This window comes from Cotesia typhae, unplaced genomic scaffold, assembly GCF_013202065.1.
Source record: "Cotesia typhae breed Kobodo isofemale line unplaced genomic scaffold, CoteBio_Ctyphae scaffold_152, whole genome shotgun sequence".
NCBI classification, from domain to species: Eukaryota; Metazoa; Arthropoda; class Insecta; order Hymenoptera; family Braconidae; genus Cotesia; species Cotesia typhae.
This window is the reverse complement of record NW_027423776.1, coordinates 500,750-526,328: the sequence shown is the minus strand read 5'-3', so window position 1 is coordinate 526,328 and position 25,579 is coordinate 500,750. Positions and strand designations below refer to the sequence as shown.

The 25,579-nt window shown below is 36.1% G+C and overlaps 2 protein-coding genes across 11 annotated transcripts in view; both read right to left on the bottom strand.

Annotated features, from left to right (window-relative positions):
- The window catches only part of Flii (FLII actin remodeling protein), a 198,619-nt gene that overhangs the window by 30,247 nt on the left and 142,793 nt on the right, over positions 1-25,579 (bottom strand). For 6 of the 10 annotated variants that reach the window (XR_012480669.1, XM_074256235.1, XM_074256234.1 and 3 more), the window contains 2 exons: positions 18,450-18,572; positions 17,797-18,000 (listed from right to left, as the gene is read on the bottom strand). The exons of 2 other annotated variants lie outside the window; for them this stretch is intronic. Coding sequence is in view for 7 of the 8 variants with exons in the window: in XM_074256235.1 (XP_074112336.1) it covers positions 17,797-18,000; positions 18,450-18,572 (327 nt within the window). In the remaining variant the exon portion in view is untranslated. Of the gene's footprint in view, positions 1-16,901; positions 17,723-17,796; positions 18,001-18,449; positions 18,573-25,579 lie in introns of those variants that run through there. 2 more of the 10 variants (XM_074256242.1, XM_074256239.1) reach the window with 2 other exon arrangements.
- On the bottom strand, positions 18,612-24,978 carry LOC141536036 (uncharacterized). The gene is made up of 2 exons (XM_074256248.1): positions 22,772-24,978; positions 18,612-22,606 (listed from the first exon to the last, which is right to left on the bottom strand). The coding sequence occupies exon 1, from the start codon at positions 23,952-23,954 to the stop codon at positions 23,313-23,315; it is 642 nt and encodes a 213-aa protein (XP_074112349.1). The 5' UTR covers positions 23,955-24,978; the 3' UTR covers positions 18,612-22,606; positions 22,772-23,312.

The following is a 25,579-nucleotide window of genomic DNA, read 5'->3' as shown; positions in this document are numbered from 1 at the left end:
TTTTGGTCACTCCTGAGAAACCACAGCAAGAAAAAAAGAACAAAAAGAAGAGGCCGCTGTCTACACTCAGCCCTTCCTCTGAAATCGATAAACCAGCATAGAAAAAGACAGCCCGAGATAATACCTGGATCAAGGTGACACGGCAAAAGAAAAAGAAGCAAAGAGAACAGGAGCCAGGGGCAAAAACTACTGAAGCCCAAAACCAGCCAAGGAAGGGTGGCTCAAAAAAACCGAGAAGGAAAAAGACAAGAACAAAGGCTGTGCTTGTCCAACCAGCTGAAGGGCGAACGTACGCCGATCTCCTCAAGGAAATCAAGGCCAAGGTCAGCCCGACAGAGACTGGAGTAGACATAAGGTCTATTAAAAGGACGAGGCACGGAGGCGTTCTCCTCGAAATGGCTCGAAAGACCGACGACAGCAAGGCTTTCACCGATGCAGTAAGGTCAGCCACTGCAAACATCGGCACGGTCAAAATACTAACACCAACAACAACGATTGAGATCCTTGACTTGGATGAAATCTCTACTGAGAGCGAAGTCCGCGAAGCACTTAAACGTGAATTCAAAGACAGCCTAGAAATCAAACGGATGAATTTGACAAAACACACACCACGAGTTAATCGGGCAGCCTTCTACGAGATCGACGAAGCCAATGCGACTAAAGCCCTCAACAAGGCCCGTATAAAGATTAGCTGGGTTAACTGCCGCATACGCCCAGTTGCGAAAGTTACCCGATGCTTTAAATGCCTAGGGTTTGGTCACCGAACAGAGAATTGTACGGGCCCTGACAGAAGTAAATGCTGCTATAAATGTGGCGGAGATAACCACAAATCTACAAACTGCGTAGAAAAGCCAAAGTGCTTCCTTTGTACGGCAGACAAAAACGCTCAGGATAGTTTAGGTCATATAGCCGGTTCCGGAGCGTGTAAGGCATTTCGTACCGCACTTGCCGCAGCCACGAAAGAACAAAAATGACACGCTTATTACAGGGTAACCTGCATAGGTGCAGCTTAGCGCAAAATCTTCTGCGCCAGCGTATCTTTGAAGACAAGATCGACATCTGCCTTATCTGCGAGCAATATTTAAACATTCATGGTAATACATGGTTCGCCAGATAAATCTGGCACAGCAGCAATCTGGATCATAAACTAAAAAAGGTCACCGTGAACGACAGCGGAGGCGGAGAAGGCTTCGTCTGGATCAAAACCCCCAAGGCCTACTTTGTAAGCGTCTACCTTTCACCCAATGAAGGGATTAGTGTGTTTCGACAGAAAATGGCAAACATAGAGGACACTATCGGCAAGTTCGATGGGGAAGTCATCGTAGCTGGTGATTTCAACGCAAAATCAGCGGAATGGGGCGCTGAACCCTCCGACACCAGAGGAGACGAAGTAGCGGACTTCGCAGAAGGACGGACCTCATAGTGCTAAACACCGGAAGAACTACCACCTTTAGAAGACCAGGATATCGGGAATCTATACTCGACATTACGCTGGTGACTCCAAAGATTGCGAACATGATTGAAGGCTGGACCGTATCCGAAGAATATAGTGGCAGCGACCATCAGCATGTGACATTCAGCATTCAAACTGCTTCCGTTTCGATAACACGACACGATTATCAACCGCGGAAGTGGAATGTCAGGAAGCTCGATTTAGAGAAGCTGCAAACTTCTCTGACACGAAGTTCGTCTACTTTTCAGGACAGCCCGACTCCGAATAACCGTAATGAAACGACAAATTTAGTGTCAAGAGTGATGGGACTGATCGCCGCCTCATGCGATGCTTCCATGCCACGGATGAAGAGGCGAGGCTTCTATAGGCCGGTGTATTGGTGGACTCAAGACATATCAAATCTTCGAAAAAAATGCCATGGATTACGTAGGAGAGCAACGAGATCAGCAAAACGTTCCTCTGACCAAGACATATACTCGATGGAGTACAAATAGGCCAAGAAGGCTTTGAATAAAGCCATCAAAGCAAGTAAAGTGGTGTTGTGGAAAGACATCTGCAACGACCTAAACAATGACCTCTGGGGTAAAGCCTACCAAATTGTCACTAAACGACTTGGGAAGGCGTCTCCAGAAGCGCCGAAGTCCTCTGCTTCAATGAACAGCATCGTGGCGGAGTTGTTTCCCGAACACCTACTGCGAGAAAAGAGACGATATGCAAAAACCAGCAAAACAACACCCTTCACTATAAAGAAATTGCAAGACGCAGCAAAAACCATCAAGATTGGGAAAGCACCAGGCCCCGATGGCATCCCAGCCTCGGTGATCAAGATTGTAGCCCTGGAATATCCGCACATACTTATGAGCGCCTACAATGCGTGTTTGGCAACCGGTACATTTCCTACGGTCTGGAAGCGGCAGAGATTGGTCCTGTCAGACAAAGGGAAGGGAACTCCTATAACACCATCGTCATTTAGACCACTCTGCATGCTTGATATAGCTGGGAAACTGCTCGAGAAGCTCATTCAGGGCAGGCTACGAAATAGGCAATTCGACATTGACCGTGCCGGAGGCTTTGCCAGTAACCAACATGGCTTCCGAAAAGGACGATCAACAATTGGTACGATCCAGAAAGTCATAGAGACAGCTAGAGAAGCATGGTCTGGCAGCCTCAAAGCTCGCAAGGTGTGTCTTGTTCTTACACTGGACATCAAGAACGCCTTCAACAGTGCGAGCTGGGGTAACATCCTAGATGCTTTAGAACACAAATTTGATGTGGAGCCAGAAAATCTGAGAATAGTAGACGACTATCTCAACGAAAGAACGTTGACAGCGGAAACGACGGAAAGCCCACAAGAACATAACATAACGGCTGGCGTGCCGCAAGGTTTAATTATGGGGCCCGACTTTTGGAACGCAGACTATGATGAGCTTCTGGAAATCCCGTTACCGAAACAGGTGAAACTCACGGGCTTTGCAGACGACGTCGGGGCTACGATAGTCGTTGACAGTGCAGAGTAGGCAGAACTACTAGTCCGGGAAACCATCGATGTTGTCGAAAATTGGCTGGAGGAACATCACCTGCAACTCGCCAAGCAAAAATCTGAGATCGTCGTCCTGACCCGACAAAAGTGGTTCCCAAAACCGTTCGGTCATGGGCGGGACAACACTGACATCCACGAGGGCACTGCGTTATTTAGGTGTAGTTATCGACGAGAAGCTGTCCTTCCGAGAACACCTTGAAAACGCCTGCAAAAAAGCCAACAAGGTAGTTTCCAACCTGTCGAGAATCATGACCAACACTATAGGACCACGAACCAAAAAAAGGAGGGTGCTCTTAGAAGTAGTCCACTCAATACTGCTATACGGAGCGGAGATATGGGCGGACATACTTAGACAGAGGACTTATCAGCGCAAAATAGCGGCAGTGCAACGACGAGGAGCGCTGAGAGTTACTTGTGCCTATCGCACGGTTTCAGAGGCAGCGGTATTGGTAATAGCAGGAGCCACACCGATTGACTTGTTAGCATTTGAGAGAGTGAAACTTTACAACGCAAAAAGGAATGGTGACAACGCCAAGGAAGCAAAAACGAGAATAAAAAAGGAAACGCAACAGGAGTGGCAAGACCGATGGACGTCAGGGGAAACGGGCAGATGGACGGCGCGCCTGATCCCGGACATAAACGTCTGGCTCTCTCGAAAACACGGGGACATGGATTTTTTTCTGACCCAGCTGTTGACAGGCCATGGCCAATTCAATGACTACCTCTACAAGATGAAATTACAGGACAAGCCGACATGCAAATATTGCCCGGACAAAATTGACAATGCCGAACACACATTCTTCGAGTGTGCTCAGTGAAGGTACTACAGAAGCAGCACCGAAGAGATCATAGGCGCCAGGCTCTCCCTCTCCAGCTTGGCGACCTACATGATCGAACAAGAGAAAAACTGGTCAGCTGTTGCAGTTTACGCACAGCACCTTCTGAAAGAAAAAATCGCAGAAAGAGACCAGTAGCCAAGCGCAGGCGTCGTGAGACGCAGCACGGACTGGATTGAAGTAATGCTAACGCGGTTCCAATCCAGTCCTCCCCGTACCATCTATGGGGAGAGGGGAAGAGGAATTTTTTTTTTTTCAGTGGGTAATAATCTCCACACTACCGACTATCGATATCTGCCGTAAGATGGGCGGTGGAGTTAACGATAGCGGTGTCTATTGAAGATCTTTTTTTCGTACTTCTTTGGAAAAAAAAAAAAAAAAAAAAACATACATATATACATTGTAACAGGGTAAAATTACCCTAAATAGATAAGTCACCGGATATCGATAACTATTCGACATAGCACTGGCGCGTCTCGATCTTCGGGCCTAAGGGGAGAATAGGAGGGGGTAGTTTGGGGTTTAAATAGATGAGCCGTGCAGTCGAAAAGGGAGAAGTAGTGTGACCGCCAGACGTAGTGCCACGGAAATCGAGAAGGACCGATCCCCGAAGTAGTGACGAGACGAATGAAGCCAACTACAACTAAGACTTCATCCTCAATAAGAGAGTTAGATCATCATTTTCTTCGTCAAGGTATCAATTATTACTCTGTGGGAAAAAAATGGACCGCGGTTTACACTCGGTCTACTTTACCTCTTCTCATTTTATATACATAAAATTTATTAATAAATAATAGTTAAACATTTGCTAGTTTCGACTGAGTGATTTTCCTGGGGGTTTATACCCTAGAATGACTCAATCGACCTTGCGGGAAAAATTTAACAACTAAAAATTTATCAATTAATTAATTAACATCCGAATAATTCGTTAAATAAATTGTTGTAATTTTATAGCAATTTAACTTAAGAAACATTGATTAATTTTGTCGCTTGAAAAATAATCGACAAACTTTTTACTCGTGGAATTTTGGCCGAGCGTCAGTACATTTTGTGTCGCAGTAAATTCCAACACCCAAGGTCAAAGACAACTAAGCTAGCGAATGTTCTAGCTAATAAAATTAAATATTTCGACTCGTGTCGATTTTTTTATAATTGATAAACTATTAGAAAATTATTAAGAATATTTTATTAAGAATTATTTACTGAGAATATTTTATATTGTATAAATTATTTTATCCAAGAAATTAGTCATTCTGAATCGAAAATGTCACAGGAAAAATTAGTCAGAATCAGTTAATTTACAATAATAACTTGTGTTAATAATTTTGAACTTGATTGTAAAAATTTATATCGTGATTGATTTAATTAGCAAAAGTTAATTCAGGGTATTAATCTCTCTCGTATTAAATAATTATTGTGATATTATTAAGACCATTACTATAAATTAATTAGGAATTTTAATCTATTTAATATTCAAATACAGAATTAAAATTAACAATCGGAATTAAGGAAGTAAAGGTTAGTTCAAAGTTATTTAGAAATTGATTGTTAAATGAAAAACATTGTTTCACAAAAATTCTAATGATTGGATATTTCAATAGCTCAATTTTAAGTTATAAACAAAATTAAATTATTCTTAAATATTAAATTGATAAATAAAGTCAGATCAGTAGTGTTAGTGGGAGACAAGTGTGGGTTATATGTGAGTTGCAGAGTATCTAGGTCTACGTTTGGTCACTGGGCTGTTACTCCTGTGAGCCGAGTCAACGATCCCTGCATACGATTGGTCTCTGTGCGGGTGATTAAAAGTTTAGTTAGTTTGGTTAGTGAATAATATTATACGGGTAGACGCCGAAGGGGGTCCGTTACGTGTAGACGCCGAAAGGGGCACGTGTTAGAAATCGACGGGTAGACGCCGAAAGAGGCTCGTCGAGAATGAGAATATTGTTAAGTGTGGATAGTGTGTGAGTGATTGAATTTTGTTAACTTGTCATAAGTCAAGATACTGTTAAGTTTTCTTTTTATTGTGAATAAATATCGATATATTGTTAATTAAATATTTATTCTTCAATAGCACCTACCTCCACTCTCTCTACCTTGAGAATAAGATTTCTCAGCTCTGAACCGGTTCCAGAAACCGTGATTAAAAATCCTGGTGGCGCCCTCATAATTATATTGTTTGTTAATTTAGTTAGTTTATTTATAAAATTGATTAGGGGCCAACCTGAGCAGGTAAAACTGTTACAATATACATACATACATACATACATACAGCCATACATACAGCCATACATACAGACATACATACAGACATACATACAGACATACATACAGACATACATACAGACATACATACAGACATACATACATACTGTGACATGGGAAATTTTTCCCACCTAGATTTCATTTATAGAGATTTTTTTTTTTTGAGTACTATTTAGTCTAGTGTTGACCAGGCTGATGGAATGCTGAGATTCGACGCGGCTGTGTCGCCCCAAGTGGTTTCCGATCAGGATGCAAAGCTCGAGGTAAAAATTGCGCCGAACCGCGCCAAATAAATTAAACTATTTTAAGTATGGATGGATGCGTCCGACAAAAATTTACGATGTATTTAAGAGTGTGTGAGAGAGAGAGAGAGAGAGAGAGAGAGAGAGAGAGAGAGAGAGAGAGAGAGAGAGAGAGAGAGAGAACGAATGAGAAAAGCGACCAAGCGAACCCGCAGTTCAGTTCGCAATCAACGACCAGGGAGACATCTGGGAGTGACAACGATCAACGAGGGAAACCCGTAATCGGAATCCAGTAATGACAGGACGTTGAAGCGACGGGAGCACATCGAGGCTCCACCTGAACGCCGAATGGAGGACTAAAGTGGGAATCGACCAACCATCGACCATGGAAATTTATCCGACAACGGCTGATTGGACGGGCAGCTTCTTAGCTGCGCTAGAAAAAAACGACATGTTGCTGGAAAACGAAAGAGAAAGAATTCTATTCTGATTTGGATACCGTTCAAGCCGCTATTGATACACCGATAATTTTGTTGTTACCACTATAATACAGCGAAGACGAATTTATAGTAAATTCCTCCGTTTACGTGCCGAATTATTTAATTATTATTTTTGAGTGTCGATCCCGCCGAAAGTTAATTTTATTGTGTCATTGCCGTACACCAGAAAGCCAAGAATTATATCAAAAGTTTTTTTTTGGTCATTACGACACCGAAAAATTCCGTTGTGACGCCATCGCCGAGAACCTCTGCCGCCTGTCAGCACAGCCGACACCTACTTCCTGGACTTCACACCGTGCCGAGCCGTCTCCTGAACGGGGTAAGTGCGGTCGCAGTTTGTTAATTTACCTGTGTGACTTCACCGCGACCCGCGATTAAGCCGAGATCGGATAGGTTTTTTTTTGTTTCTACCTGTCCGAATTACAAGCGATAATTGTTTATTTAATTTTTTTTTACGTTTGAAGTAACAAAGGACAACTAATTACGATTTTGAATTAAGTCCGAGAATAATTGTGAACCGATATTCAATAATTGCGTTGTTGAATTCCGGCTTCGGGGTGACGTCAGCCAGGTGCCCGGTGCCAATTTTTTTTTAATACTGTGTACAGTTGTCGATTTGTTTTGGTAAAGTTTGAGATTGCCTGCCGCATAGAATTGGCTCGACTCGAGGGCCATCTAAGAGTGCCAATAGACACTATACCTCGAGCTTTGTTCCCGCGTACTGCCCGACGGGTAACAACAGTTACCGACGGTCCTGTTATCCGCCGTGAATGATCACTGATTGATAGATTGTGCCACCGATAACCAATGTACGACAATGCACCTGATAGATTCGTTTCCTTAATGCGAATTAAAGCGAGTTTTTTTTTGTTGGTTGCAATTATTCGACTGATTTCTTGTGACCTATTGTATTAAATTCGTTTATTGTTTAAGAAGGAAAATAATTTTTTTTTGTTGTTAATTTGTTTGCGAAGCTCTTATTCGATTTGTTGTTTATAATTTTTTTTTATTGCGTACTTGCGATCTTGTGCGACTTTGCGTGCGATTAAATACGTGACCGATTCCGATTTGGTCTGATTTTGGAGATTTTAATTGAATTTTGAACCATTAATTAATTAAAAATTTTTTTTTGTTATTTTTTTTTATAAATTCAAAATTTTGTTTGTTAATAACGGACAAGAGAATTTTTTTTTCTGTATTGATAAACTTATAATTTGTTTGTTGAGACAAGAAAAGCGAAGACAATTATTTTTTTTAAATTCAAATTTTTTTGTTATGAAAGGACAAGAGAGCAATTTTTCTTTGTATTGATAAATCCAAAATCTTGTTTGTTCAGAAAAGAAAAGCGAAACAATTACTTTTTTTTTGTATTGATAAATTCAAAATCTCGTTTGTTAAGAAAAGAAAAGCGAAACAATTCGTTTTTTGTATTGAGAAATTCGAAAATTTGTTTGTTAAGAGAAGACAAAAGACAAAAATTTTTTTTATTGATCATATTCAGGTTTTTGTGATATTGAGAATTGCCGGATTTGCGTAATTGTTCGATCTAGTTCATTGTTAATTAATAAACATGTTTGTAACCGTCCCTGCACATTAATTAATTTTTTTTTCTTTGAAGTGTCTCAATTTTTTTTTATTTTATTTCTCTGGTGATACAAATATTCCGAATCGATTCCTATACCCGCTCTACAATTTAGAATCTCTTCGACGTTGACCTGCCGCCCAACGACGATCAATTGTTACCTTCCGAACCGTGGAACGTAAAGTTCCTGGCGCCCAACAATCTACGAACCAGGTAAGCCAATATTTAGGTGGAGCTCTCCGGCGCTGTCGACGGCAGTGCCGTGAAAAAGCCATCATAATACATACATACATGCATGCATAGATACATACATACATGCATGCATAGATACATACATGCATACATACATACATACATACATACATACATACATACATACATACATACATACATACATACATACATACATACATACATACATACATACATACATACATACATACATACATAAATACATACATACGTTACTGTAGTTATGTCTCAATTTTCTCTTTAAGAGTTAATAAGAGTAAGAAAGATAATCTCATAACTTTATACAGGTTTCACTGTATTCATTAAAGCATGCACTGGGCCAGACATTTAATGCACCTCAGAGTTTTTCTGTTTCAATTTTCTTGGATTACTGGCTAACAAAAAAAAATGATAATCTGCGTAACTTTATAGAGTTTCTACTGTACAAAAAAAATCTGGTCTTTTTACTTTAAAGTTTTACCATAATTATCAATGTACAAGTATATGTATGTGTAGGTATATTACATGCATTTATATACAGGGTGATTCAGAATGACCTTCACAGCGGAAAACTGTAGATAGAGGAGACGATTCTAAGAATAAAGTTCCTTAGTCGCTTTCCGACATTCTCAATAGTTTTTGAGTTATTCAAAATGTAAATTGACCAATCACAGACAAGCTTTAGGAATGAAAAGAAATAAAAAAGAATAATAAATAAGTTTAGCACCACTGCCACAGCAGACTTCAAGTAAGACAATATTTATTTAATTTGAAAAGTTCGATTTCTCACAGAAAAAAAACAAAACATGCAATTACAACCTAGAACGTATTTGTACACCGTAAACCGATTTAAGTTTAGATCCTTTTGGTCGTTCTCGTTGTTTCATCGCCGGTTGAACAATAATTTTTTCTAAAGCTTTTAAATTTTTACTGACGTTGTCCGTGTGTGATGGGGTAGCAAAGGAAGTTGAGGGACCTGGAGATGACTATATTACCATATCTTCTAGATTATCAGTAATGTCTTTACTCATGATACTACTAATATCGCCAAATAACTCTAGATTTTCTTTGTTAACAGAGATAAAAGATGATTGCAAAGGAGGTGAGGGCGAAGAAGAAGATGATGATGATGACGATGATATCCTACGCCTTGTTCTCTTGATACTTGGTCTAATTTTATTACTTTTGTAGTTTTCTTCTTTGTTTTGGCTGCTGTTGCTGTCACTACTGCGTTTTCTGCGACCGTGAAAGCTTTGGCTACCTCTAGCGTCGTCACTACTAACATTTTCATCATTTTTATCATTGTCATCAATGATCTCAACGTTCGGTCTGGTGTCTTGAAAATTGTCATTTTGATAATTATTTATTTTTACAATCATTACTTCTTCGTTACTTCGATAAGCATCGAATAGATCACTTAAATTTTGTATTCTTTGCAGATACAAGTCATTGCTTTTTTCTGAAATCAACGCTGCAAGATCTTTTATTAAAAGCGAAGCATTTTTAAATTTTTGGTACTAGGAAAGAGCTGTTTTTTTATATTCTCTGGAAGTAATAACGCATTCAAGTACTGTTGCTTCAATATCGGCTTCTTGAAATACACGTAGCGTCCTAAAATAATAATTGAGTGTCCAACGCTCCAAGCATAAGTCCTTATCATAAAGATTAATATTCTGTGACTCCCTGACAGCAAATATATGCCTGTAGTAATTAATAATTTTAGTTATTAATAATTTAAAAGTATTATAATTATTATTACAGTCATGTGTATAATTATAACCTGCAAGGTAAATTCATTGCACCAAATTTCGTGCAATCACATGAATCAACAGCTATTTTAATCTGACTTAAACTTTCATAACTGATGAAAATTTCTTGTGATTCATGTTGATCACAAGAAATGTTGACAGAGTTTTTTAAATCAGCTTGAACAAATTTAAACGCATGTGGAGTTAAGAATTCATGATATTTTTTTAGAGGTGAATTTTCTTCGAACGTTATCAATTCCCTCTTTTGATACGTAGTAGCTGCTTTATGATCTCGACCTGAGTTTAGACAACAAAAGAATGTAACTAATCTTTCAACAAACTCTTCTAATGAATTATAATAGTTACATGCTTTTTTAATTTTTCTTGTTGAGAGACTCCAGTCTGTTATTCGTGGTGTTGAGGAAATTATTATGCATGAATGAGTTGTTTAAAGACCATTCGTTTCTAATGGGATGCCAGTGTTCATCAAAATAATCAATTATACTTTGAGGCAATTCTTTTAGTTCTTCATATATAATGTCGTATTCTTCTTCTGTCGCAACATAAACCAGCTTCTCAAGAATTACTTTGGCAGCATCTCTCTTTGTACGTGTGATATCGCGTTTTTCTGTTGTTATTTCACGACCGAAAATTCGCAAAGTATAAAATGCGCAGATAATGACATTTGCTGATGGAAATGCTTCTTTTACAGCGTCTCGTTCATTGATGTCTTGATCAGTCATGACACATTTAATTTGATCCCATTTTTTATGAGCTTTTTTAAAGGAATTCAGCAGCCAATTTATTGAATCCTTATCTTCAGACACTAAAATGCAGACACCAGCTACTTCTGAACAGCCATTAGGATCTTCAACTACCATTAAGTAGAGTGGCGCACGAATATTCAGTAGCTTAAATGTACCGTCTATCCCAAGGAATTCTGAATACGAATCCATTACTAATTTCATGGATTCCGCCACAAAAAACAGCCCAGCGAACCTATCTTTATCTTCATACAGGTACCATTCTGCATTGAATTTTTAACTTCCCACTAAGAAAATTGAAAATTTTCAAAAATCGGAGTTATTTATTTTAAGGTCCTAGGAAGCTTCCCGGAATGTTTTCGCGATGATGTCCGTATGTTCGTATGTCTGCGCGCGCGTGTGTGTGTGTGTGTGTGTGTGTGTGTGTGTGTGTGTGTGTGTAACCCTTTTATAACTTTTAAACGGCTTTACCGACTTCATCGCGGTTGGTGTCATTCGAAAGGGCCTTGCCAAACTTAGATTTCCTGAAAATTTGAACCGATTCGGACCGATAGATTTCGAGAAAATGCAAAAAAAGTGAAAAAAAAGTTGTCCTTTTTTAATTTTTTTCAAAAATTTCCGAATTGGCTGAACCGATCGACTTCAAAAACTAATCAACTCTTAACCTTGAAAACCCCCATCGATCGCCACCAAAAACGTCAAAATCGGTTGATGCGTTCGTGAGATATCGTTGTCGAAAAAAATGTTTCTTTGTAATAACTTCGAAATTTTTTATCAGATCAATTTTTTTGTTCTAAATTTTTTATAGAGCTTAAAAAACTACATCAATCGCCACCAACCGCGTGAAAATCGGTTGATTCAGTCAAAATTTATAGCAGTTCGAAAATTAAAAAAATCGTGTTTTATCAAACTGCTATTAGAGTTTTGAGCTCAAAGAGCTCAAAATGACACAAAAATCCTATTTTTGAGCTCGATGAGCTCAAAAACGTTATGTGTTATTTTGATCGCTTAATTAAAAAATGAGCGGGAAGTTGCAGGGATGGCTTTTAGGGTCAATCGTCATCCTAATTTCTTTTCTAGTTTCTGAAGAGTAGGGATTAATAAATTTTGTTTTTTATTTTTTGTTTTATAATTGTTTAAATCCTTTATCAGTATCACTTTCTTTGTTTCATTTTCTATTAGATTTTTAACTTTAACTCGATTAGCTTCAAGGTCCAGTAACTCAGCAATTTTACTTTTTTTTTCTTCCGTTAATCTTCTATTCCTTGGTTAATGACAGAAAAGATTTTTACTTCTTTGGTGATTGTGTTAATGAATTATTGACTTGATAATGGGGTTATGACCCATTTCATCCACACCAACGTTGAAGACTGCTGGACAATTTCTTTGAAATGTAAAAGCTTTCCTAGCTCCTGAAGATTTTGATTGATAGTTCTTCCCTCCATGAACGCAATAATATTGAATGCTGTAATATTTCAATGTTACATCAATTGACCTTTTAATACCTTTTTTACGACATCGGTCGATTCACATAGCGTCGCGACGATAGAAAAGGGCGTATTCATTGTTTTGATAAATTTTAACATTTTCTTTCAGCTTTTCAAAAGAATCAAATGTGTCACCTACATTTAAAGAACGGTGATTAGAAGCTTCATCTACAACTTCTTCATCCACTCCAATAGCATCTTCATTTTGTTGTTCTTCTCTGACTGCTTCGTTGTCTTCTTGTCGTTTGTTGCTGAGATCGTTGTTTTCCTCGTTATCTGCTTCACCATCTCCGTCTTCGCCAGTCTCATTATCTTCATCTTCTTCTTTTTCGTCTGCTGCGTCCTAATATGGTCTGAGCTGTCTGAATTATTTTTTCGGTTACCGAAAAATTCCTACTGAGTAAGGTCCTCCCTTTCCCCTATATGTAGCCATATATCATGGCTAAATTTGTCATTAAAGAAAAATTTTGGAACTGGGGAAATAAAGGATAAAGGGGAAAGGGAGGACCTTACTCAGTAGGAATTTTTTGGTAACCGAAATATAGTTAAATAAATTATTACCCATTTTGAAAAAATACTTCCCAAAAATATTTTCAGTTAGAAATAACAATAACAGTATGACAGTTTTAGTAAAATTTTGTTATTTATTGTCAATTTATTATAAATAAACAAATGAAGAATTTTCATAAAAATAATTCAAAATTATGAAGAAAAAGATTTATTAATTTAAAAAAAATTTCTTTTTTACCTAATTCTAATTTTTTTTTTTCGCAGGTAAAACGGTACTTACTATTTAGCTCAGTTATATATATATATATATTTATAAAGAAAATAACTGCTAAAAATTGATACATACGCGGAAGACATATGTACCGAGCTAATATACTGGAGAATATTTACAATCCAATTTATTGAGAAGCGATGTAACATAAACCATATTTATGTTTCATGTTTTCTCTTGATCCTACAGAAAATACTACCAATTTATTGTAATTAATCATTAGTAACAAATCATCAATACCAAATATATTCCAGGTAATCTTCACTATGAGAGCTTAAAACAGACTTATTCAGTGAACCAGACTATAGGCGACCACTTCCAACCTTGAAACGTTTGAAAAATAATTTAATTTGGAAAATTTTTTTTTAATAATCATACTTGTAATTATTGAAATTAATAAATGTATGAACACTTAAAAATATGTAAATTTTATAATCTAATAATTTTTTTTTACTATATTAAAATTTTTTTAACTTATTTTAAATTAATTAATAAAAAAAAAAAATAATAGATAAATATTTTCAATTGAAAAAAATGAAATAATGAACTAATTTTCTATTTATCATTTCAAAATAAATTTATTATTCCATTTTCAAATAAAAAATTTGATCATATTATCAAATCGCATTACTTAATCGCATTACTTGTAGAATAGAAAAAAAATATTTAAATTATAATTACCTCCTTTTTCCAGAAATGACAATGTCTATATTATATAATTTTACATCAGACACACACAATTTTTAAATTATCAATAACGAAGGCGGGAAAGTAAAGAAATTTATCATTTACTTTTATTATAAATATTCAAGAGAGATATACGGATAAATTACCGGATTAGTAAACTCAATCGAAAAATACCAGCTAACTATCCGGCTATTCTTTTTTTTTTAATTAAAAAAAAAACACAAAACTAATATACCCGGACGAATAATTATAAATTATTCGTCCAGTACCCGGACAAATAGTCACACCGAAAATAATACTTACAACATAATAAGAAAGAAATTAGAACACAATTATTGTTATTTCTTAACGCTGTATTTGAACTTTGATGGTGTGATAAATCCAAAAATCGATAATCAATGAAAACATGAAGAGATTTTCTAAGGTTAGATGACGTTCTATCAAAAATTAACAAATATGCTGAAAACAGATGCGCCATCTTTTGAACGATCTCTAAATTGAAATGGGATCGGTAAGTCAAAATTCGGTCGGTAAGTGAAAACTGGGGCGTTAAAGTCGAAACTAGAATGCTGAGATTAAAATTATAGATGTGTATACCATGAAATTTAACACTAGCACCAATGCTAAAATTTTAAACCTGAATTTCGATGCCATATATAATTTCACATGCAAACTTTGCCCATTAAAGCTTAAACTGAGAATCTTTATTGCAAGAAGTTTACTGTTCGACAAAAAAACGATTTCAAAAATCACTTTCTACCTTAAAAGCCACTAAATAATAGGAAATAGGAATATCCAAATATAAAACTGCAAGTTTCGGAATAACTATGAATTCCAAATTCTTACCAGAAGGCCAATTTTGTAAGAAATTTGCTTTCTCATGAAATTTATATAATGAAATTCATATTTTACCCTGAAAAAGTGACAATATCTTGAAAAATTATATTTTCTAGAACAAAATTGCAATTGTCTTAGAAACTATCAACTTTACGTAATTCTATTGTAGGATATTTTTTGTAGAGAATTAAATTTCCGGTCAAAATAAGTTAACACCCTAGTGAACACCACACCTGTTATAAAAATGTCGAGGACTCAGCCAAAGAGGATTTAAGAGCCAAATTTCAGAGGATCTATCTCCTAAACTTTAATTCTGATCAACTTGAAAATCTAGGATAATATTCGATACATGTTGAAGAATTAAATAATATATATAAAAAAAAAAAAAAAACGATTTCTTGGAGCTCCTCAGCCCATGTAACCACTTGAGTTTCATTAATTTCACAAAATTTTAGTACTGATTTCAAGACATTTGAAAAAATTTTGTGAAATTACAATCAAGCCCAAAAAAAAATAATGAATAGCAATAAAAATCTTGATTTTCTTTTTACTCGAGAATAATTTCCAACTGCAGTTTATCACTAAAAATACATTTTATAGTTTCATGAGATTACTTTTATTCTGGTACAATAATCGCGTACTTATGTGTTGATTTTTGGCGGGAGATTCTAATGCAAATATCTTCTAAATGGTTAGTGTAATCAATTAACCTCAAGAGACTTTTTTTGTAGAGAGTTCAATTCTCCATAGAAATAATTGAAACTCACTTGACAATAGTTACTTTTTAGTATAAATTACAAAATTCAAAATAAAAATTTATTTTCCTTAGAATACTTCAATCTTTGACCTTGGAAATCTTTAAAATGTTTAGATAAAAAAAATTAGGAAAACGATTGACCCGGACGGCCATCCCTGCAACTTCCCGCTACTTTCGTAATTAAGCGCTCGATATTGCACTCATTATGTTTTTGAGCTCGAAGAGCTCAAAAAACTAATTTTCGTGTAGTTTTGAGCTCTCCGAGCTCAAAAGTTTGATGGGGGTTTAATAAATCACTATTTTTGGAATTTTCGAATCGCAATAACTTTTGAATGGATCAACCGATTTGCACGCGGTTGGCGGCATTCTACGCAGTTTTATCATCCTCATGAGTTATTTTCAGGTTTTAATTGATCGAACCGAAAATTTCAGAGTAACCCCGAAAAAAACCTTTTTTCAGTTTTCTTTCGTTCACGATAACTCATGAAGGAACCAATCGATTTTGACCGGACTGGCGGCAATAGACGCAGTTTTTTTATGTTAAGAGCTGATTAGTTTTTGGAATTGATCGGTAGAGTTGTTTAAAAGTTATTCCAAAAAAACCACTTTTCAAAAAAATTTTTTTTTGTAGTTTTTTTACAATTTCTTAAAATCTTTTGGTCTGAATCGGTTTAAATTTTCAGGAAATATAAGTTTGGTCAAACTCTTTCGAATGGCACTAACCGCGATGAAATCGGTCAAGCCGTTCAAAAGTTATAAAAGGTCACACACACACACACACACACACACACACACACACACGCGCGCGCGCGCGCGCGCGCGCCATAGCGGGAATAGTCAGGAAAGCTTCCTAGGACCTCAAAACGTCGAGATTTGATGAGAACTCGATTTTCGAAAAACGGGGTGAAACCAATAACTTCCCGATTTTTGAAAATTTTCAATTTTCTTAGCGGGAAGTTGAAAATATCAGAGATCCGTCTTGTAGAGCGTTTAATTTTTCATGAACATTGACGATGCAAGTGGTTTAGCAATCTATTAGTGATAAGATATGATTATTTTTACATGTAACTAAATTGAAAAGAGAAAAATATGATGAGAATTATCTTCCCTCTGATCCCTGTTTAAAATGATTGGGTAAAAAGAATTAAAAATGATAAAATTCAAATTCTTTTGTTTGTATATATAGATGTACAGTTTGCATGGAGTGGCTGCTTCTTAATTCTTTTCAATCAATATTTTTAACCGGGGATATTAAGAACTCATACATAGTAAGTGTTTTCTAAACACCTAGCAACTATTTTGTGTTTTAATTCTTATTAGTCTATTTAGTTATTAATAATTTATTCAACTTTTCTAATCATTTATAGTATTTTCTTAAGTTTGCATATAGAGACCGTACACTAGCTGTAATGGCAGCAGATCTGTCGGAAGTGGCACAACCTAGTGTTTAATAAAAGCAAAAAATGGGCAGAAAGTATTACAATAGCTTTTGTGTTTTTGTACTTAATAATGGATAAATTAATAAAGAATGGTTTGGGACCAATATTAGTCGGTCGTATTCGAAGCAAAAACAATTCAGAAGGATAGAAAACAAATTTACGACCGTGTATATTAAATGTGATGGAAAAAATTTAGCATTATTAAGTCAAATAGCCGTGGAACCATAGCCTCCAAAGTTTAATTTCACCTCTAAACACGTCATATGCCTGTCATTTTTCTATGGAGTACCACTAGTACTGAGCTAAACATAATAAAATTTCACAAGTTGATAAATTTGATGTTTTTGGCTTAATTTACTTATATATGTCGTGATATACCAAGAACTTAGTAGTTGAAAAAATTCTGAAAAATATATAAATTTATTTAAATAACAACAAATCAACATTAAAGCACATGTTAGGGTTTAATATTTTTGCCCACAAGTTTACAATTTCCATCATCAGTTGGCGTAACAGTCTTGATACTCGGTCTCTATTCACTTTTCTCCCTCTTTCTCCTAATACGGAAAGACTCTAGTTCGTTATTTTTACAATTTTTTCTTTTACGTAAAAATTAAGACTAATAAGTGTAAAAAAATAAATATTACCATCCAGTATCGACATAAAAATACATAACAATCCTCGGTAAAAAAATGTCCAAGTTCTTCTTCTGGTAAACGAACAAATTTCCGTTTTTCTAGAACGAAGGCTTCCATAACCTCTAAATCATCACTCCATTCATTCATTAGCTGCTGAGCTTCTGTTGAAGACATTTGTGGTTGGCGAGGCATAAATAAAGCAGTTAGATCAGCCTATTGTGAAAAATGCAAGATCAGTATAATGAAGTGAACACCTTTGATGAATATTGTAACGTCATATCATTCAGCAAGCATTTAAAATTTTTACACTTATTACAGCCAAGCTTTCTCTAAGGTTGCACACTTTCTCAAGTTCACAGGATAGTGTCAATAAAGTTACACGATATTCCCTTACTGTAACTTTTGAATTAAAAATGGAGATCCTGAATTATGTGTTGCATTCGGAATGTTTAGAAAAAATAATATTTTTTATTGGATACCCAAAACATGTAGAAGAGAATAAATGCGTATAACGTAGATCAACTCAAGAAACAACTTTAGTGCGCTCCTGAATAGAAGGCACAACTTGAGAGTCAACTATATCTCTTGTTAAAAAATTGAAGAAAAAAAAAAAAATAGTTCATTAAATTTTTTGATACCTAGAGTTATAGTTTTGTGCTCACCTTAGTATCTTGCTGTTTGGCCCAAGTTGATAAATCTGCACCTGTTTTAGCGACTGATTCCGCTGTCCGCGTAAAATCAACGGCGATGACTTCATCCCAACCAATAAATTTTGATTTGAATATCTAAATATTAATAATTACATATAGAATTGAACTTATTAAATTTAGTATGTAACAAAGCAATTAAATAGTCTCGAAATAAACTAAACTTTTTCAACATTATTTTATTTTACAAAATCGAATTCGTTGATTACTGTCAAAGCTTTGTCAGGAGAATGTTTTGTAAAATAAAGACATATACCTCTTTCAATGTCATTTGAAGATCTAGCAGATAGAAAATAAACCTTCAATTACTAGACCACTATATTTATCGTAGTTATATGTCAATTTATCGTCGTTTAAAAAATTAGACCCTCCAAAAGTTCTTATTCTGTGCTATTATTTTTAGACACAGTTCTTTGTTTACCCCAGATGGTTATTTGTTTTCATATAACCTGCATTGAAAATGCGAGTTTCAATGCCTGTTGAGCCAACTGAAACTAGACAATTTCAGACCAATGCGACTATTGCCGAGGAGGAATCAATCATTTCTTCCCGGCCAACAGGAAATGATGATTTTTTGCCCGCGAGATGAAGCTGCAGCTTTATTTTCAATCTTATTAGAATATCTTTTCTTTATTTGATACCTTTTGAATTGTCATTCTAACCGTTAACTGTACTAACATATTAAAATTCTGTTACCAAGCATAAATAAGAATGATAAAAGAAAACTATTACATTTACTAATTATGTTTAATAAAAAATAATCCATTCCTTTCGTGAATAGTAGTTTTTAATTTTCTTAATATGGTTTCATAATAAAATGGTATTTTCGCCATTCATCTAACACTATCTAGTTCTTGTTAGCTCCAGACATTGAAGCTAGCATTTTTAATGCAACTTATATGAAAAATGTAATGTGTGACGCGGATGAAACACGATTTCAGAGCGAGTAATGCTAGCCTTCGCTTCACTCGGGCAGGCAACTTCACTTTAGTCTGAAATCGTTTTGTTTCATCCCTATACTATTGAACATGAGGCAAGTTTTTCAATCCAAATACCATGAATTAATTTTGCGGAAATGATTTTTTCAACTTCCCGCATAAAATCAATAATTTTCAAAAGTAGAAATGTTATTGCTTTTATCTCGATTATCAAAGATCCAGATCGTTTCAGAACTCTATCATTTTTAATCCTGGAAAGCTATTCTGACTATTTTTACAACCATGTCCGTATTCGTATATGCGTTTTATAACTTTGAATGGGAAAACCGATAATGCAGTATATGACATTCTAGAAGGTGTCATCCAACGATTATTTACCCAAAGTTTAAATCGATTCGAAATTTGAAAGTTAGAAAAAAACTTTATTTTAACAATTTTCAAATTTAGAAAGGATCGTTTTCATAATCGAATCAGCTTTTAAACGCAAAAAAATCACTAATTCCTGAATCTCACGTTGAATTGTGTGTGTGTGTGTGTGTGTGTGTGTGTGTGTGTGTGTGTGTGTGTGTGTGTGTGTGTGTGTGTGTGTGTGTGTGTGAACCTCTCATAACTTTTGAACGGCTCGACCGATTCAATCGCGGTTGATGTCATTTGAAAAGGCTTGAATAAACTCAGATTTTGAATACAATGTGGACCGATTCAGACCAGTAGATTCGGAGAAATATAAAAAAAAAAACTATTATCAATATTATTGTCCATAATTATTAATAAAACATTTTGTATCTCAGGAATGTGGACAAGATAGGATCATAATAACAAATTACATTATCATTTTTGCAACGTTTCGGTCTTTTATTAGACCTTTATCAGGCATCTGAAAATTACACATATTAATAACCAACAATATAAAAATGACAATTGTTAACATTATAATATTTACCATAATATGAATTCTAACAATCACTTTCTTACATTGCACAGTTGCCTTAGTCATCATAAATTAATACACATTAACAAAATTGATAAATTAGTTAATTATTATTTTTAATTATAGAAATAAAGTGAACGCGACTCATATAAAAATTATTATTGCGTGACAACGGTTAGCCTACTATCAAAACATTTGGTACATAGACCATACTATACACTATAAAAACATTCGTCACTTATACTAGCGCCAACCGCGCTAAGTATCAAATTCAATTATATATAAAATAAGACTATTTTTTTCTACTCGATTTATATTCTTTTAATAGGTCATTATATAAAATACTTAGATTGTTAGTGTATGTTCGTTTATTCACAGTATCATTAGTTTTTATAAAGATCATTTCGCTAACATTACGTTTCAACCAATTCATTTCATTATCTAGGATTTTTATTCTGTCAAATTCAAAATTATAATGTTGGTCGAAATAGTGGGTTGCTAATGCTGTTTTATTCTCTTTTAATATATTAATATTTTTGCAATCATAAATGTGCTGTTTTACTCTATTACTTAAATATTGTTTAGTTTGTCCAATATAGCGTGATTTTTCAATAGCGTGATTTTTCAAATTCAATCTGTGATTGGAATTTGAGCAGATAGACTACCACAGCTTCTGACTCTCATTGCGGTGTTCTTATAGAGGTTCGAGAGAAGATTTATCATTCTAGGACTCAGGCTCAGCCGATTGAGTCTACTCCAGAGTTTGTGATGTGGGACTGAATCAAAGGCTCTTCTGAAGTCGATGAAGAGTGCATATGAGCTGAGTCCCTTGAACCGAGCTTGAATTTGAAGTAGGGAGTGAGAGGCAAATACGATATCGGCACATCAGCGACCCGAACGGAATCCAGCTTGCTCTTCAGGAATGATGCCTTTCTTCTCAGCCCAGTGGTTGATTCGGTCATGCAGAATTTGGGTGAAGACCTAAGTGACACAATTAACCAAGGCTATGCCTCTATAGTTGCTCGGGTCAGCTAAGTCGCCTTTTTTGTGCAACATGCACATGATAATCTCGGACCAGCTTGAGGGAACCTCTCCGGTGTTGAAAATTTTGTTAAATAGTGATACTAAATACAGCAACCAGTTCTGCGGTAGTGACTTGAGAAACTCGTTTGAGATTCTGTCAGCTCCAGCTGATTTATTCAGTTTAGCTTTGCTTAGACTCTTTAGGAGTTCGTCGATCGTTATCTCGGTGTCCAGGGCGTCGTCTGGTGAAGCTGTGAGAGGAGGAGAAAATTAAAATCTGGGAGAATAGACCTCATGGTAAAATTTTTCTCAGTCTACGAGTGAAATCAGGGCTGGATGTGAGACAGGTTTACGTGTAGACCTTATGACGCTCCAAAACTCTAATGCATTTCTGGTGTTAGAGAATTTGTTGTGCAGAGACTTGATGTATGATGCCTGTTTCCTAGCTAGAAGCTCGTGATGGACAGACTTGGTATCGTGATAGGCGTTCCAGACATGCTGGTCACTTAATCAGGAATTGCAGATTCTCAGGCAGGTGTTTACTATCGTCTTAGCGGAACTGCATTCTTCATCAAACCAGGGTTTTTGTGGGAGTCTTTTTTTCTTATTAATTGGCTTGAGTATGTTGCAGTTGGAAGCAGCTGTAGTTGCGGCAGAGATCAGTTTGTTGTTGAGATGGTCAGTAGAATCATTTGAAAGATCAGCAGCAAGCAAGGGAGACCAGAGCATTTCCTCCACGTATGCTTCCTGGTTTTGTGCTTTCAAACGAAGCGGTTGGCAGACAAGCCCGGGTTGTGTGGGTTCAGTAGTGGGGACTTCTTGCATGTAGAGTTCTACAGTGACAGGAAAATGATCAGACGTGGACCAAATGGTATCAACCCACATGTTTTTTACGTGTTGTATGCCAATCAAGTCAACTCAGATTAAATCGACTGTACGTTGTCCATTTCTATTGGAGAAAGTGAATTGACTTGCCTTGTCGCTGCTAGTTCTGCCATTGAGTAAAATGAAGTTGTTCGATTCCATAAATTCAAGAAGAGCTCTTCCTTTTTGGTTGATACATTGATCGCTAGCCGCTCTGAGTTCCGAAAGTGGAGTCGACACAAGTGCATTCTGATCCAGCCGACCAAGAGTCCCAAGATGTGCGTTGAAATCACCGGCAATAATGAAGATGTCGAATTCTTAAGTAGATTGAATATTCTGAATGGTGGAATGCAGTACTTCTAGAATCAACGTAAGATTGATATTAGGAGAGAAATATACGGATGCAACTATGATCGAGAGTTTATAGATGCAGATCTTTAAAATGATCCAATAATCCGAGAAATCTATTAAGATAGAGGTTGAGCTGAGGTTAGTGACAGATATGAGACCGCCATTCAGTCTACCTGGGCCGGATGGTTTGGATGCTGGAGCTGAAAGGCAGCTCCAGTGACGTGATAGATACGCAGTGACTGTGGCCGTGTCAGTGATCCATGTTTCAGAGAAGCCAATATAGTTAGACGAGAGAAGGTCTGGGGAATTAAGTAGTTGCTCGGAGCCTCGTATGTTCCAGAATGTGAGTTTTAAGCTTGATGGTGATGACTTTGGACGGGTGTGTGTTGTACAAGTTAGGTGTTTTTTGGCTACTTTCAGTTGTTTTTTCTTCTCCATGACTCTGTTTTTTAATTCACTGTCTCTAAGCGTGGCTTTGATTCGATTGCCAGATTTGCTAATTTGAACAGCAGATAACAGGCTGTTGTTTAGGTTGAAATGATCGGCGATAAAGTTTTCAGCTGTTAGGTATACGTCATTATTGGCTACCACAAGCCCGCTAATAATAATGTTGTTTTTTCTTAGGTGTTTCTCGATGGAAGAGATAGCGGAACTGGTGATTTGTTTGTTAAGTGACTGGGCAAGAGTTGGATCGCTGATGTTGAGTGATGATGGTTAATTTTCAATTGCGTCCCAGCGCGCTTTAATTACGGATAATTCGGAGTGCACTACTTTCTTCTCAGCATCGAAATCATCCTTCATGATTTGACTCAGCGCTGCATTTGAGGATTTGACTTCTTCAAGCTGCTTGCTGATCTCGGAATTCCATAACTCCAGTTTCTTGCTGTCCTCATCACGCCAGGAGCGCAGTTGCTTGTGGAGCTCGAAAACAGATTTACATTCTTCAGTATCAGACATATCAGATTTGTTTGGAGTAGTATATTTGGTACTTACGTGTATGGGTGATTTACTAACCCGTGTGGAGGGAGGTGAAGACGACGAACGGCGTTGTTTTTGTTTGTGAGGAGGGCTGGTGCCCAATTCAGGTTCTCTGGTTCTCTTGTTATTTGAAAGATTACGGAAGATATCTTCAAGTGAGCCACTTGATTGGTTTTGGAGTTTTTGTAGACGTTCGGCGATGGTAAGACGGCCTACTTTGCGTTGTCTCAGTGCGGACTCTGGTCTCAAAGAGTTAAAGATAAACACAGGGGTGTCAGCGTTACCAGGAGTGCTGGAGATCTTTGGAGTAACGCTGACTGACAGCTGGTTCCGCGGTTTGATTACTTGAAGCCTCAGAAATGTCAAGCACTGAGCCATTCTCAGTTTAAATGGGTGGGGTAGAGTTGTCGCTTAACATAACCTAACCTCACCATGCGGTGTAAATGTAGTCTTCGAGTGCTAAATAGATTATTATAATTTCACTGTCACTAGTAAGTCTGATTACAAGCTTTGATAAAGACGGCGATTAAAATAAATATTGATAATAAAATTAGCTTGGACAGTACGGTGAATTGCTGACCATAACAATAGGGTATAACCTCAAAATCACTGCTGCAGATTATTTAAATGATTATCAAAGTAATTATGAGGCATCTAGTTAAAAAGATATTTAGGCATAGTCTCTTTGGCTGGGTTTTTTACGTTTCACTTATTAAATTTATCAGTTAAACAATATTTTTAAGAAAAAATGTATAAATGCAAGCGTCACAGATAAACACGTCACGTCACGCGCGCGACCTAAGCCACTCTCCTAATAATGCGATTAAAAATTGCTTAACCCTCTGAGCCTTCTAGGCGTTTCCCCCACTTTTGGTGAAACGCCCCCTTCTACATTTATTTTACACGCTCCCTACTCCGGTGCCACGCGGCTCACTTAGTCCAACTTCGGCGTTGAAGGGTTTACAAATAAATGTGAATAGAGACAGAAAAAATACAAATAAGCGGAAATATTACTAAGAATGTATTCGATAAATTTAAACCACAAATAACTTATAAAGGATTGATTTTGTCGAAAAATTATAGAAGAACTTTTTTGTAAAACATTCAATTTTCCATCAGACTATGCATCTATCATAGTTGTAGTGGCATTTTTTCGAAGAAAAAAAATTAATTTCAAAAAGTTCCAAATTCCCATGTTATCTAAATAGGAAATGTAACTCGATTTGAGCACGGTTTGATTTGGTAATTAAGAGCTTATTCATGTCAGATATTTTTTTTAGGCCAAGAACTAAAAATCTAAGAGGCGGCCGCGAAAAAAAAATCTACTTGGGAAATAACGAACACCCTAATATATGGGTCATTCCATGCCAAATCGACAAATTTATTACCTGACCTCTTTCGATTTCGCTAAAAATTTTCTATCTTTTTCTACCCCCCGAAAGACATTTTTCAGAATTTTAAAAAATTTTTTTTCCAAACTCAAAAAAAGTTACGAATTTTCGAAAAAAACCGCTCTTTTTTTTTTGAAAATGCTAGAACTTTTTCGAAAATTGACCGTTTGGGAACTTTTTTTGTTCAAAATTTTTGTTTTTAAATGTAGTTTTTGAAAAAAAAAATGAAAAAATTTTCAGAATCCCAGATATATAAAATATTTTAGTTTTTTTTGAAAAAACCGTGATTTTCTCAAAGTTGGACCATTTTTTTTTTTTTTTTTTTCTAAAAAACTTCAACTAATTCCGCAGTGATCCCCGCATATTTCAGGATGTGATCGCTATTGCTTCTAATTTTTTTACTATTTAAAAAAAAGTTTTTTTACAATTTAGTTTATTTTTTTAACTTTTCGGCAAATTTTTTTAGCTTACTCGTGAAACTTCAGAAGTTAAAAAATAATGTATCTTTCGAAAATTTTAAGTCGTTATCTTCCAAAATTTTTTTTTTTAAAATTCATACTTCCAACCTCATATTTCTACATAAATAAAAATCACTTTTATTACTTGTCCTGA

Excerpts from the sequence above, each read along its gene's own strand:
- LOC141536036 (XM_074256248.1), bottom strand. The coding sequence starts at position 23,954 with ATGGCTCAGTGCTTGACATTTCTGAGGCTTCAAGTAATCAAACCGCGG.